This window comes from Sturnira hondurensis, unplaced genomic scaffold (genome assembly GCF_014824575.4).
Source record: "Sturnira hondurensis isolate 20B ecotype Veracruz unplaced genomic scaffold, ASM1482457v3 Scaffold0011378, whole genome shotgun sequence".
In the NCBI taxonomy this organism is placed as follows: Eukaryota; Metazoa; Chordata; class Mammalia; order Chiroptera; family Phyllostomidae; genus Sturnira; species Sturnira hondurensis.
This window is the reverse complement of record NW_028084009.1, coordinates 5,571,148-5,585,499: the sequence shown is the minus strand read 5'-3', so window position 1 is coordinate 5,585,499 and position 14,352 is coordinate 5,571,148. Positions and strand designations below refer to the sequence as shown.

General features: G+C 56.8%; 1 protein-coding gene across 1 annotated transcript in view; it reads left to right on the top strand.

Moving 5' to 3' along the window:
- Nucleotides 1–13,954, top strand: part of BMP7 (bone morphogenetic protein 7) — a 71,217-nt gene extending 57,263 nt beyond the window's left edge. Inside the window, exons 4-7 of the mRNA XM_037059959.1 lie at nt 4,707–4,904; nt 8,005–8,081; nt 8,284–8,394; nt 11,928–13,954. Coding sequence (XP_036915854.1) covers nt 4,707–4,904; nt 8,005–8,081; nt 8,284–8,394; nt 11,928–12,077 — 536 coding nt within the window. The 3' untranslated portion in view covers nt 12,078–13,954. The remainder of the gene's footprint in view (nt 1–4,706; nt 4,905–8,004; nt 8,082–8,283; nt 8,395–11,927) is intronic.
- The last annotated feature ends 398 nt before the right edge of the window (nt 13,955–14,352 follow it).

The following is a 14,352-nucleotide window of genomic DNA, read 5'->3' as shown; positions in this document are numbered from 1 at the left end:
CCCCCTTGCGGGGAGCAGGACCGCTGGTTCCCAGGCAGGCGGACACCTGAGTGTGTACGGATGGGGCAGGGGATTGGCCCCATGACGGACTTCACTCTGCTTTGGTCACGGAGATGAAAATGCAGGCCTCACAAAACCCCGTCCTGGGTGTTTCTCATGGTAATCCCGTAAGCTCCTCTCTGAGGTCCTTCGCCTGGTGTGTGGGGAGGGACAGGTCAACAGCCTGCGAATGACAGGGATGAACAGCTGAGACCTGCGACCCAGCAGGCGAATTGCAAAGGCTTGTGGATTAAAATAAGCCAATGCAAAAGCCTGGGAGTCCCTGTATACGAGACACCGGGAAGATGCAGAGCGGGAGGGATGAGACCAAGTCAGCAGTTACTAGACAGGCTGGCGGAGGTTGGGGGGGAGGGCGTGGCTAGCAGAGGTTGTCCCCCTCGGCCCTGCTGATGTCTTGGACCCGAGCTTTCTCTGTGGTGGTTCCTGCCCCGGGTATGAAATCCCCAGCTTCCACCCCCTGGATGCCAGGAGCACTTTCCCAGGTTGTGACAACAAAAATGCCCCCAGACACTGCCACCGGTTCCCTGGGGAGCAGGGTGACCCTGGGCTGGACTCACTAAGAGAAAAGGCACAGAAGGGAGTTCTTTTGGGGGTGCTGGGGCTGCGCTGTGTCCTGATAGAAGAGAAGACTGTATGAATCCACACACGTGTTAGATAAAACCTACAGGTTTTAGATAAAACCTACAGGTCTGTGCACAAAAAAGTCAACTTCACTGTATGTTCATTTAAAAACTAAAATTTTAAAAAGGCAAAATACAAAAGAAGCAAAACACACCAGAGAGAGAGGCAAGCCGTGAGCTCTACTGAAGAAGGAACTAGCAAATCCAGTGCCCCCTGACCCCCACCCGGGGCTGCTGCCTGCAGGGCATTGGCCGGAATGGTCCCCGGTAAACCTCTCTATCCTCGCTTAACTGTAGACACCCAGTTAAACTTGAATTTCAGCTGAACCACAGGTAATTGCTTAATAAAAGTACGTCCCCCATATTGCCAACATTATTCTTTTATCTGAAATTCAAATTTAACTGGGTGTCCTATATTTTTATTTGCAAAATCTGACAACCCTATTCTTGGAAAAATCTTCAGGTTTTAAAAAAAATCTGTTAACCCTTGACTGTAATATAAATCCTTTTTAACTGTGCTACAGACACAGACCTTTGTTAAAATAGCATGTGTTTGTTTCTTTTTTCCAATTAATTCAGTCACCTCAGTCTGTCTGCCTAATACATTTGTCCTGGTTCTCTATTCAGTGTGACTTGCCCTGGACATTTATTTTCAAATATTTTATTTAATTTTTAGAGAGAGGGGACGGAGGGAGAAAAAGAGGGAAAGAAGCATCGATGTGAGAGAGAAACATTGACTGGTTGCCTCTCATACCTGCCCCGACAGTGGGACCGAATCTGCAACCCAGGCATGTGCCCTGACTGGGAATCAAACCGGCAACCTCCGGCTTTGCAAGATGACACCCCACCCACTGAGCCACACCTGTCAGGGCTGCCCTGGACATTTAAATACAGACAATCCAGATGAACGTTTGCACATGCAAAGTAAAACCTACATATGTAACATCGTAAAATGAAAAGGAATGCCTCTCCCAGCCAACGCACAGGTCCTCTCCCCCAGGATAATCTTTCTCGGCCTTTTTCGGGGATATTAAAATAAAAATGAACTTTATGTACGCACAAACCCACATATGTTCGTAGGGGCTTTAAATTTCTTTCCTCCCGCTTGTAAATCACACTGTATCATGTTTGGCCTGTCCCTCTGGGGCGGATCTGAGGGGTCCTTCCTTCTGTGCGCCCCCAAGAGCCTGGGCCTGCTGGTTCCCAGGGTGACCCGCGGGGCACAGGGCAGTGCTGGCACTGTGCCAGGGATACTTGCACAGAGATGCACACACTCTTCAGGTGCCCAGGTAGCCGTGCCCCCAAACTGAATGATCTCCTGTTAATAACATCCCATACTGTGTCTCAGGCTTTGCAGGGAGAGAGCAGGCGGCATGACTCGCCGGAGCGTGGCCCTGTGGCCTGGCTTACCTTGGGGAGGGTGTAGTAAAGTCGTGGCTGTCCATCTGGGATGTTTTGCCTCCCAGGGGACACTTGGATACATTTCTGGGACCACCCAGGGACGCTGCTGCACACCCTACAATACCCCTGAGGCCCCCAAAGAGCCCGAACTCCACACGCCCTTCTCTGGGCCCAGCGCACGCCTTCACCTGTCTGGCCTGCACAGGCGTGGTGGCGGCAGGGGTGGGTGCAGAGACTTGGAGACCCTCTTCATTCTGCTCTGTCACCCACTTTCCCACTGAGGCAGTGGGCCCCTGGGCCCTGGCCATCCTGACAGCCTCGGGAGCAGGCCCCCGCCCTTGCCCTCGCCCTCAGCCACCGCTGAGTGTTACTGTATCCAGAGCAGCATCGTGCTCTTGGACGAGGCATTTTTATTTTGCCCTTAAACGCCTTCCAGGGGGGAACGCAAATCCTAGGGGCTCAGCTTTAATGGTTCTTTTTACAGAACCGCTCCAATTATAGATGGGTGAACTCGGGGAAACCCCGCTCAAGAATGCAGGAGAGCGAACGTTAAAGGGGTTAATTTAGGGGAAAACAGTGGTGGACGGGGGGCGGAGGGGGGTTTGGTCTTTGAAATGCTCCTTGTTAAAAAACCAAAGCAAACCCCTGGAGCTGGCCCGGTCCTTGGCAGGGCAGGTACCCTGACTTCCGCCCGTCCGGGAGGCTCCGGGTGGAGTTGATTCCAGATGTGGACGGGCCCATGGCTCCCGGAGCACCGATTCCGCTGCCCCTGACCCCGGCCTCCCGGGGAGGAGGCACCGCATCTGCGGCAGTTGGGCAGCCACCACGCCTGGTCCTGGGGATGCTCCTTGCTTCCAAGCCGGGTGTCGTTGCTCAGGCTCTCATGTCTCCCCGAGGACAGGCTTGCTTTGTCCTGTCTCTTGCTTCATCTTTCTTTGGAACCTTATCCACTGGTGGGGACAGGATGTGAACCCAGGAAGGCTGGTACTGGGCCAGAGCGGGTCCTAACTCCGTCTCCCCCCGGCTAAGGAGCCAAACGCAGTTGCAGCGTCCCGCTGCCACCTCCCAGCCTCCCCTCCAGGCTTGTTCCCTGCTCCCCCCCCCCCTGCCTCGGTTTCCCCTCCTCAATAAATGGCCCCGCCCTTCTTCTAGGTGCCCAGGCCCCGAGCTCGGAAGTCAGGTGTGACATCTCCCCCTCTCACCTTTTACATCCGATCCCTCGGCAAGTTCCCTCCATTTTCCTCTCAAGATAGACCTGAGATTAGTTGTTTTCCAGGTGGGGGCATTGGACACCAGTGATGTGACCATTGGGTGAAACCGGGTGAAAGGTACACGGGACCTCCCGGAAGGCTCTTTTTTTTTTTTTTTTTTTTACAATTTCCTATGAGTTAGTAATTCTTTCAAAACGAGACATTAAAAATGCATTCTAAAGACGGCGTTAAAAACGAATTATGGAAGATCTGACCCTTTCTGGCTCCCTGTCCAGGACGCCTCACTCTGGTCTCCCTCCGGCTTCGGTTCTTTACCCCACAGTGCAGCTCCCGGGGCAGCCCAAGGTGGTCTTCGGCCAACAGCTCCAGCTGCCCACTCCTCCGTCCACCCAGCCCCAGCTCTCTCACACCCGTGGTTTCCACTTCATGCAGATGTAGGAGTACCCGGCAGCTGCAGTAACAAAACGCCACACACTGTGGGGCTTAGAGCTCTAGTCCCTCACTGGCTGGAAGCTGGAAGTCCAAAGTCAAGGTGTCGCCGGACTGTGCTCCTTCCAAGGCTCTGGGGAAGCATCCTGCCTTGCCTCTCTCGGCTCCTGGTGGCTCCTGGAGTTCTTTAGGGTTCCTTGGCCGTCTTTTGTGTGTGTGTGTGTGTGTGTGTGTCTTCACATGGCCTTCTTCTGAGGACACCAGTCATTGCTTTAGGTTCCTTCCTAATCCAGTGTGAACTAATCTTGACTGACTTCATCTGCATGGATACTCTTTCCAAACAAGGTCACACCCTGAGGCTCTGGAGGACAGAGTAAATGTCCAGTAAATGACCTCCCACCTCCGGTCTCTGCTCCAACTGGGGGCCAGTCTCGTTGAACATGCACCCCTCTAGCTCCCAGCTTTGGGCATTTGCCTTCCCAGTGTGCCCTGCCTGGAATGGCTTCTCCCCAAATAGCCGTGGGACTCCCCTCCTCAGTCACCCAGTTCTCTGCTCAAGTGGCCCTTCAGTGCAGAGAGGGTGGCAGGCGTGCCAGCTGCTTTCGGCTGTCCCCGCCCTCCCTGGCCCGGCCTAGGATGGCCCCACCTCTAGCTAGTAGGTGGATCATGTGACTTGCTTTGCCCACAGAGATGTGAGTGGAACTTCCTCCAGCCCTAGATCCTCTGCAGACCTCAGCCCGGCTCCTCGCCCTCCCCTGCTTCACATTTTCACCATGGGATCCTGGCGGTTCCAGTTTCCTGCCGGCCTGCTCCAGGAACGGGGAGTTTTCTCTGCATGGTCCCCCGCTGTGTCCTAGCCTCCTAACACAACTGGGTGTGGAGCTGGGCCTGGGTGGATGGACAAGGAGTGCGTGAGTGAAGCGTGAGGCGCCCAGCGGACCCCCACTAACCATGTCTTCTGTGCATCTGGCTGCTTCCGGTCTAGGGCAGAGCATCAACCCCAAGCTGGCGGGCCTGATCGGGCGGCACGGGCCCCAGAACAAGCAGCCCTTCATGGTGGCCTTCTTCAAGGCCACCGAGGTCCACCTTCGTAGCCCCCGCTCCGCAGGGGGCAGGCAGCGCGGCCAGAACCGCTCCAAGACGCCCAAGAACCAGGAGGCCCTGCGGATGGCCAACGTGGCAGGTACGCCCCGGGCGGGAGGGTCCAAACACAGACTCCAGGGGCCCAGTGGGAGCCCGGTGAGGAGCGACTCAAAATCACACGCTCCACAGATGGTTCTGGAACAAGGCAGCAGGAGGCAAAATCCACAAACCCCCACGGCTGCCCAGAGCTCACCCTCTTAACTGTGCACGGGTCATAAGTTCATTCAGAATGGCAAGTACCAAACCGTGAGCGTAACAGGGCGCCAGCTGTGCTTCTAAAGGGACGGGCCAGTGCCTGCAGAAAAGAGGAGGACCTTCGAAGGAGTGGGAAGACGCCACGCTGACTCCCCAAGGAGGCGGCTGCCGCCTGCCCAGTGGGGAGGGGGAATGGTGGGGGCCTTTGCTGTATCTTTAACTTTATTTCTCAAGGTAAAAAATATTGGAAACTCCTGGCAAACTGGAACACTGGTTAGATATGGGTTTTTCCAGCCGGAGTTCGTCTCCCGGCGCTGGGAGATCTTGGCTGAGCTTATCTGCTCTCCCAGCTCCCAGGCCTGGGGTTGGTCCCAGGAAGCACAGAAGGGGAACGTGGGTGTATTTAGATTATGCAAAGCAGCCGCTCCCCCAAATCCGCCTTAGGTTGTCAGCAGCTTCTTTCATCTCACCTAGCTGATTTTGAACTTCCTGTTCATTTTCCTCTTCGAGGGAGAGGGAAGTTGGTTGCTGTGGGTGGGGAAGTTTTTAGAAGTGGGCTCCCTGGCCCCCAGGGGGCCCGGGTGAGTGGACCTTGGTGGGTGTAGGGGCTCAGAGTTTGTGCTCAGGGCTCTTCAGGGATTCTTCTCTGGCAGGTGCGTCATCCTTTTCTCAGAGGGGTCTGTGACCCCCAACATTGAAAACCAACTGAACCCCTGACTCTGTTGGAAACCTTCTCCTTGCCAGGCTCTTGGGGGGCTGGGCTTCAACGATGAAAGCCAGCTGCGGTGTCCTGGGGGCGGTGGACCACGGGAGGTAGCCGTCACACCGATCATGGGCCTGAGCGTCAGGGCGTGGTGACTAGGAACTCACAGTTTGGGGGCCCAGAGAAGACCTCCCAGCTCAGAGCTTGGGGGCAGGCAGGTTCCCAGGAGGCCAGGCTGGGGCGGCTCCGCTGCAGACATCAGTCTCTGCAGGTGCGGAGCCCTGTGCTGGGAGGGCGCATGGCATCTGGGAGAGGAGAGGAGGACGTGGTGGCTGGAACAAAGGGAGGGGAAGGATGTTGAGATGAACAAATGGAAGTGTTTTCTTGAGATGCACATCTCGAGCTTGAACTTGATCCAAAGCGACTTTGGAAGTCTTTGCCAACTTTCAAGCTGCGGTGTGGGGTGTGGGTGGTCAGACCATCCTTCCGCTGCTCTGAGAAGGGTGGGGGGCAGGGCCGGGAGGGGCTTTCCCTATCAGCCAGGCAGGAAGTGCTGGCCAACTCCGTCCCAGCAAAGACCTCCGGTCCTGGCGTTCCATCGGGGCTTCCTCAAAGACTTAGGATTCAAGACCCAACTTCTCCGCCACATCCTAACCAAACCCCCGCAAGTCTCCATGTACATCACTCCCAGGACGGGTCTCTCACTACCTCACAGGGCAACTATTCTTCCTTGCCTGGCATCTGCCTCCTTCCTGCGATTTCTGCCTCCTGGCCCCGTTTGACGTTCATGGAGACCTTGCCCAGAAGTTTGATAGGAAAAGGAATACGGAGGCCTGGGCCCCACCATGGGCTCAGTGAGGCAGACCCTGTGTGTGTTTGCACACACATGCATGTACATGCCTGTGTGAAGGGCTTTACCTGTGTGAAGAGCTGGGAGCCCTGCTGCAGGCCACACACGTCGACCAGCTCTCATGGCAGCCCTTTGTGCGCTGGAAGGAGACAAGCTGCAGCCTGCTGCCCACCCGGAAACTCTTTCCCGCGGGCTCCCCCAGCCCGAGGCTGTCCAGGGCTCCACACTGGCTGTGGTTTGGGGCCGAGAGACTGGGTTGCTGCCCCCCCTCCCCGCCCACGTTTGGCCCCAGCTCCCTGGTAATTGGCCCTTTTCACCAGGTGACCCTCAGGGCAGGGGCCGAGCCCCAGCACCAGTTGGAACTTGTTGGCTGCTGGGGCCAGGGCTCCAGGGGGCGAAGCAGCAGGGTTGCCTCCCCTCGCCTGCTGGCCACCTGCCATTGGGGTACGAGGGGCAGGACGGGGGGTGGGCAGCGGCGCTGTGGCCTATTTCTTGAGTGCCCCTTTCCTTCCCTTTCTGCACCAACAGCACCAGCTGCTTGGTGCTGGCACCATGTAAAGAAGGATCCAGAGCTGTATGAGAGCTCGGTGAGCAGAACATGCTGCAATTGATTAGCGATGTCTGCTGGGAGCAGAGGCGGGGCAGGCAGCAGCCTGAGCGCTGCTCTCCAGTCCTGTCTTAAAGCGAAGCAGTGATATTTGGCTTCATATTGAAACCCAAGGCCCAAAGGCCAAGGGTAGCTGTGTGTGGTGAGGTGAGGGGGGGAGGGGCGGTGTCTGAGAGACAGAGAGAGAAATTCCGACATGTTTACAAATGCTCAGTCCCCAACCCCCAAGTCTGTGAACTGTACACACTTCTGGGAAGTCCCAGGGCCTCATTTTCACGCCCCGAGACCTCAGCACGGGGTTTTCTGGAAGCTCAGTGGGATCCGACTTCGTGGGATCCGCTCTTTGTTCACTCTCTGTGCTAGTGGCGACGGGTCTTTGTCCCAGGCCCTGTCAGTACCCTCTCCGGGCATTGTGGGGTGGGCCGGCCTCCCACGGTGAGGCCGGTCAAAACCCCTCTGGGTTGGCCCCTCTGGGCAGCCAGCGTGGGATGTGGATGGGCTTTGACTCCCTCACAGAATCCGGGCGGATGTCAGCATCTAAACCACATTTGTGTATAAAAGAAACCAGTGTCCTCAGAAGGATCCAGAGGGCTCTGTGAGCGGAGGCTGTGCGGTGGGAGGGAGGGGGGCATTGGCACCCCCCCTGAGGGACTGTTGGTGGGGGGAGGGATACATTTGAAGGCCTTATGGCTGAAAAGCTGCCCCGTAGCCATGGGGGTTCGGCGGCGAGGAGACTGATGCCTGTGCGTTTTGTGCTCTTCTCCGCCATCCGCCCCTCCGAGCAGAGAACAGCAGCGCTGACCAGAGGCAGGCCTGCAAGAAGCACGAGCTGTACGTCAGTTTCCGAGACCTGGGCTGGCAGGTGAGTGGTGCCGGCCCCCCATCCCGCTGGTCCCCCATCTCCGGCTCCCCCAAGGCTGTGGGCTGTGCCCCTGTGTGCAGGAAGTTGCATTTCCCCTCCATCCAGGTCAGTCAGGACTCCGGTGTCAAGGGTCCTGACCCAGGTGGGGGATTTAGGGTTCCTATCCCCGGCCCTCACACCCCCACGCGCTCCCCTCCTGCAGGACTGGATCATCGCGCCCGAGGGCTACGCCGCCTACTACTGCGAGGGGGAGTGCGCCTTCCCCCTGAACTCCTACATGAACGCCACCAACCATGCCATCGTGCAGACACTGGTGAGTGCGGCCGCTGGGGGCAGCGGGGCCACCGCGTCCTTCCGCGGCTCCTTCGGGCTGGGCCCAGAGATCTCGAGGGCCCCTTCCTCTGTTAAAAAATGGTTGACAGTTATCTTTTACTACCGGGTTGACATAAAGATGTGTTTGATTTTTGACCCCAAGTTCCCTAGAGTTTATCTATTTCTTCTAATTTTAAAAGAAATTGGAACTGTTTGGTGGGCAATTNGGGATACATTTGAAGGCCTTATGGCTGAAAAGCTGCCCCGTAGCCATGGGGGTTCGGCGGCGAGGAGACTGATGCCTGTGCGTTTTGTGCTCTTCTCCGCCATCCGCCCCTCCGAGCAGAGAACAGCAGCGCTGACCAGAGGCAGGCCTGCAAGAAGCACGAGCTGTACGTCAGTTTCCGAGACCTGGGCTGGCAGGTGAGTGGTGCCGGCCCCCCATCCCGCTGGTCCCCCATCCCCGGCTCCCCCAAGGCTGTGGGCTGTGCCCCTGTGTGCAGGAAGTTGCATTTCCCCTCCATCCAGGTCAGTCAGGACTCCGGCGTCAAGGGTCCTGACTGGGGTGGGGGATTTAGGGTTCCGATCTCCGGCCCTCACACCCCCACGCGCTCCCCTCCTGCAGGACTGGATCATCGCGCCCGAGGGCTACGCCGCCTACTACTGCGAGGGGGAGTGTGCCTTCCCCCTGAACTCCTACATGAACGCCACCAACCACGCCATCGTGCAGACACTGGTGAGTGCGGCCGCTGGGAGCAGCGGGGCCACCGCGTCCTTCCGTGGCTCCTTCGGGCTGGGCCCAGAGACCTCGAGGGCCCCTTCCTCTGTTAAAAAATGGTTGACAGTTATCTTTTACTACTGGGTTGACATAAAGATGTGTTTGATTTTTGACCCCAAGTTCCCTAGAGTTTATCTATTTCTTCTAATTTTAAAAGAAATTGGAACTGTTTGGTGGGCAACTGTCACTGGGCCTGATGGAGCGGTGGCCCTGGCCCTGCCTGTCTGGGGGCCACTGTGCTGGGCTGTCAGTCTGTCTGCTCCGTGTCAGTAGGCCTGTCCCTGACCCATGGTGCCTGGTCTTCCCCTGGGTGGGGGGCTTGAGAGCTTGTCCCCCCCACCCGATCCCGCCACGACTCCGGCGTCCTCCTCCTAGCCTTGCACGTCGAAGTTCAGTCCTGCAGGGTGTTCACTGTGCTTGTTGAGGGTCTCCCGTCTCTAGGGACGTCCCAGGGAGCAGGGGACAGCGCAAGGACAGGCGGACCGCTGTGGTCCCTGCCTCGGGACCTTGTTTTCCCAGCGGGAAAACAATCAGATGAGGAAACCAGAGAGGCGAGGAGTGACCGGAAGATGCCAAGAGGGTATCAGGATTTTAAAGAGAAGGGCTGGGGCACCCCCCCCGCCCCCCGGCTGCTCCAGGTGGGCTTCACAGGGTCATGGGAGGGGTCAGTGTGGTGACGTCAGTGTGGTGACGAGATCACAGCCCTTTGCAGGGTGCCCAGCACCGAGGACACAAGCAGGCGCTGTTCTTCCTGCCCTACTGGCGACAGTGGCGGTCAGAGCTTGGGGCTTCGTCCTCTAGCTTCGAGTCTGGGGTTCAAGGTTCTTGGTTACCTGGCTTCCTGCCATGCACATTAGGCCTTTCCTGACTACTGGTGATCCTCACTGGCTTGAATGCTCCAGAGGACAGGCAGCTCGCTGCCCAGGGCCGCCCCTCTGTCCCACAGCCCTGCGTGTCGTGGAGCTCCGTACTGCTTTTGTGGGGTGATCTGCCTCCCTCTCCCCTGGTCCCTGCCCCTGTGTCCTGTCTCGGAGGAAAAGCCCCTCTCATCCTTGAGTTTGGACCAGGCCCACCCTTAGAGGGAGAGTCCCTGTTTCTCAGGTTGCTCTTCCAGCCCCTCCCTCCCTCCCGCAACATCAAACTCTGAAGCTTATTTGGGGTGGACAGCCCCTGCACCAGCCTGCTCTGTGGCCTGGATCTTCTCCCCTGTCCCTGCTCAGGCCCTGCTCTGGCCCTGCTCTGAGGACCCCGGGAGGTGAAGGGAGTGTCTGCCAGGCGGCCAAGGACAGGCAGCCCTCTACACTCTGACCCCGCCTTTGTGGGCTTGTGACCACCCACTCAATCCGCGTTTCACCAGAGACCCGCAGAGTCAGACTGAATCCTTCGATTATTCTGAAATGAGGGTCATATTTTCAAAGGGGGCAACTCCTTATCTTCCAGGGAGTCCTAGCAAAATACAAACGGAATGAGCCGACATCTGAAGTTTGCTTCAAAGTTATTCTGGGCAGAAAAGCCGGGGGTGGGGGGGTTCGACGTTAGGCTTTGAAACTGTCCATAACAAAACGTTCAGAAAAGGTGCAGGTCTGAGTCGGAGGCCCCAGGCTGAGGCCGGTGAGCTGAGTGCTTTCACTGGGCGCTCATGGTGTGTTTTGGAAACCCAGACCTTTGCCCTAGAAACAAAACAGCCACACCCCTGGCCTGTGTGGAATAGCCAGCATGTCTGATTGCACGGGCTTTGGTTGCTGCGGTCAGTCTGGGTCAGTCTGTGACTGAAGAAGAGAGACGGTTAGTTTGCCCCAGTCCTCACTCTTCCCTGTTGTCTCACTCCCAGCCTCATTCACTCCTTAGCAACGGCCCTGTGATCCCTGTAGGCATCGAGTTTGTTGGCTCCTGACCCTCATCCTCTGTGAGGCTCACAGAACCCCGGAGTGAGACAGAGCAGCAAACCCGAGCAACTGGCCGGCTTCTTTCTTCATTCCCGCCTCGGGACCCGCCCCTTTCTCGTCGACATCTCCCAAGTGTTTGCCCACCTGCCTTTCCTCTTATTGTTGTTGTTCCAGAGGCAAAGCAGCCTAGTGGGGCCTAGCCCAGCACCATCCAATTCAGTGACCGGTTCACACATGGCTCCGGAGCACTCGGCCTGTGCAATATTTAAATTAATCTCACCCGTTTCTTCCCTATGGTTTTAACCGTGGCTTTGAGAACGTTGAAAATTACCTGTGGGACTTGCATCACATTTTCCCTGAACGGGAGAGCCGCCCCTTTCTGAAAAGGGCCAGAGAGGAAGCACTTTGACTTCAAGAGTCCAAAGTTGCCGCCGCTCAGCTCTGCCCTCGAACCCAGATGCGGCCCCGGGACTGGGCCTGGCCGGGTGCCAATAAAGCTTTATCCACAAAACCGGGGAGTGGGGCTGGGCGGGGCCCGGAGGCTGACCCTGGTCCAGCCCAGTGGTTTCCCACAGGAGGGCAGTTTTGTCCCTCGGGGATATTCGACATCTAGCCACCCTTGTGGACGTCGTGAGCGAGGGCTGGGGTGGCGTGCTTCAGACCCTGGGGCCCCGGGTGCTGTTCACACCCCACAGTGCCCAGGGCAGCGCCCCTCTCTCCCCGTAGACAGCTCTGGCTCTGGGCACACTCAGCGAGTGTCGCCAATGTCATTCGCCCAAGCAGTACCTGTCCCTTGTAGACATAAGGAAGCCAGAGAGACGGGAGGGGCCGTGTCTCCCCACAGTCAGCATTTTGGTGTGTGTGTTCCAGGTCCACTTCATCAACCCGGACACGGTGCCCAAGCCCTGCTGCGCCCCGACTCAGCTCAATGCAATCTCTGTCCTCTACTTCGACGACAGCTCCAACGTCATCCTGAAGAAATACAGAAACATGGTTGTGCGGGCCTGCGGCTGCCACTAGCCTTGCTGGAAGTTAGACCCCGTGGGGCCCCGTTTTCCTGGGTCCCACGGCCCCACCGCCCACCGCGGCAAGGAGCCAGCAGACCGCCCGCCCTTGGCCGCACCTTCCAGTCACCTGCGCCAACCTGGACAGTGCAGGAGCATCAGGGACTTTGAGTAGCATGTGGCTATCGATCAGTTTTTCCTCGTCACCCTAGGGACAAGACCCGACCAGCTGCTGCAGGCAAAACCAAACAAGAAGAAAAATATATAAAGAGAAACTGCCCGCCACGGTCACGGGCTGCGACGTCTCGGCCAGGTGCTGATCGGCCCCCAGGTGCTAGGGGCGCCCTTTGGCCAGACTGCCCAGCATCGGCGGAAGAGGGCATGGCGAGGGGTGGGCACGTGGGCGTCTGTGCCCAAGGAAGAGTGACGCGGAAGTTCCTGTAATAAATGTCCCAATAAAACGAATGAATGAAAATGGTTAGGATGTTACAGATATATTTTCCTAAACAATTGATTCCCATTTCTTGGTTTACTCTGATTTCATAAACAGAAGCTGTGGCTGGCGGAGCGTGGGGGAGAGGCCCCCTCTCTTTATTCCGTTTGGGTTTTGTCTGAGGTTTCCAGAGACCCAGGGTTTATGTGGACTTGCCCAGATCCAAGATTTGGCCGGGGAGGAAAGGGCAAATTTCTGCTCAGAGGAAGGGGCGTGTTGACCTTGAAGGAAGCCCGTTTGGTGATTTAGCAGCAGGTGGGGTGGCAGAAATTAAAAATAGGCACTGGAACTCCGGCAGATGTTTGCAAGTGGTTCTCCCGCACCCTCCACGCCAGGACAGCAGTGGGAAGGGCAGCCTGGAGGATGGTAGCAATCGGCCAGAACCTGCAACTTGACCCTGACCGCTGGCCCATGTCATGCGGCCCTGTTTAAAGAAGCACCAAGGAAACCTGTCTCTCGCTGGGGCTGCTGTCTGTGCCCCGAGGAGGGTCCTCTGTTGTTCATTGCTGGCCATGTTCTGAAGTCTGAGTTCAGACTGGGCCTAGGAGGCCCCCTCTTTTCATTGGAAGACCCCTACTGTGGGTTCTGCAAGCAGTCGGCTCCTTGAAGCCTAGTGGGCGGGATGCTGGGTGTCGGGTGTGCTGGGATCAAATCTCAAATCGAAGAGCCTAGAAGTGTTTTGATGGTGGTGTCCTAATCTAGGGTCCTGACTTAAACATGCCATTTCTGACATGGCTCTTGGCCAGAGCCTTCCTTGCCGTGACCAGTGGGCCCCCCTAAATCGTGTGCAGCCCACCCTGCCCCCAGCTCCAGCACAGGGCTTGCGTGGGGTTGTCTGTGAACAAAGACCGGGCTTCCCCAGAAGGTCCCTGAAGCCTGCTCTAGGGGGCGCTGTTTTTCCTCCAGGATTCAGTGGGTCACTGGAAACTTTGGGGAAACTGTCTCTTACTTCCTTTTGTTTTTTCCTCTTCAGTAGCTTGGGCTGCAGCCTTTGCTCTGCTTGGTCAACAGGGCAGAGTTGCGGGTTTTGTTACATTTTGTTTCATTGTTGGCAGATCTGAGGATTTTCCTGCGATTCCCTGCTGGTGCGACTCCCTCTTGGTGCAAGTTTTCTCCCCCGTTATGCCAAACAGCCGCTGGTTAGCCTCATTTGTACATTGAAATGTGTAAATAGTTGTTACAAAACAAAGAAATTATTTATGTCCATCAGAAGCTCTTTCTAGACCCTCCGCCAGTCGCTTGTTTGGGACGATGACTTCGCTGCCCTCCGACCCGCTTATTTTCTTATTTAAGACTATTTATTAACGATCGGACCCATGTACCTCCAGCGGCTGCACAGAGCAGTCCTCGGCGAGACTTCTGTACAAATAGACGAAATAAAAAGGGTTTTGACTTTGCAACTAATGCAGGCATTTGGTTCTGCTTCTTGGGCCTGTGTACGTGTCTCTGTTGTCTCTCTCTCTCAACTCCGGACACTGGCGTTCTCTAGGTTGTGAGAACCCCCTGCCTGGCCCGCACTGTTCACATGCTGTTTACCCTCCAGGCCCTGGGGCGGCGGGCGCGCGTGAGTATGTGGTGCAGCTGGGTGGGGCTCGGGGCAGGAGAGATGGGGCCCAACAACCAACGTGGGCTCAGGAGGCTGGGCCACAAAGGTCCTTGCCTGGGTTACCCAGAGTGCAGCTGTCGGCAGCTGTTTTCAGAGAGGCGGGGGGTAAATTAGCTCTGTTTACTGCGAACATAGTTGAAAGGTTTAGTCATCCCAATAAAATAGAGGCACAAGAAGGAAAGAAAAAAAGGT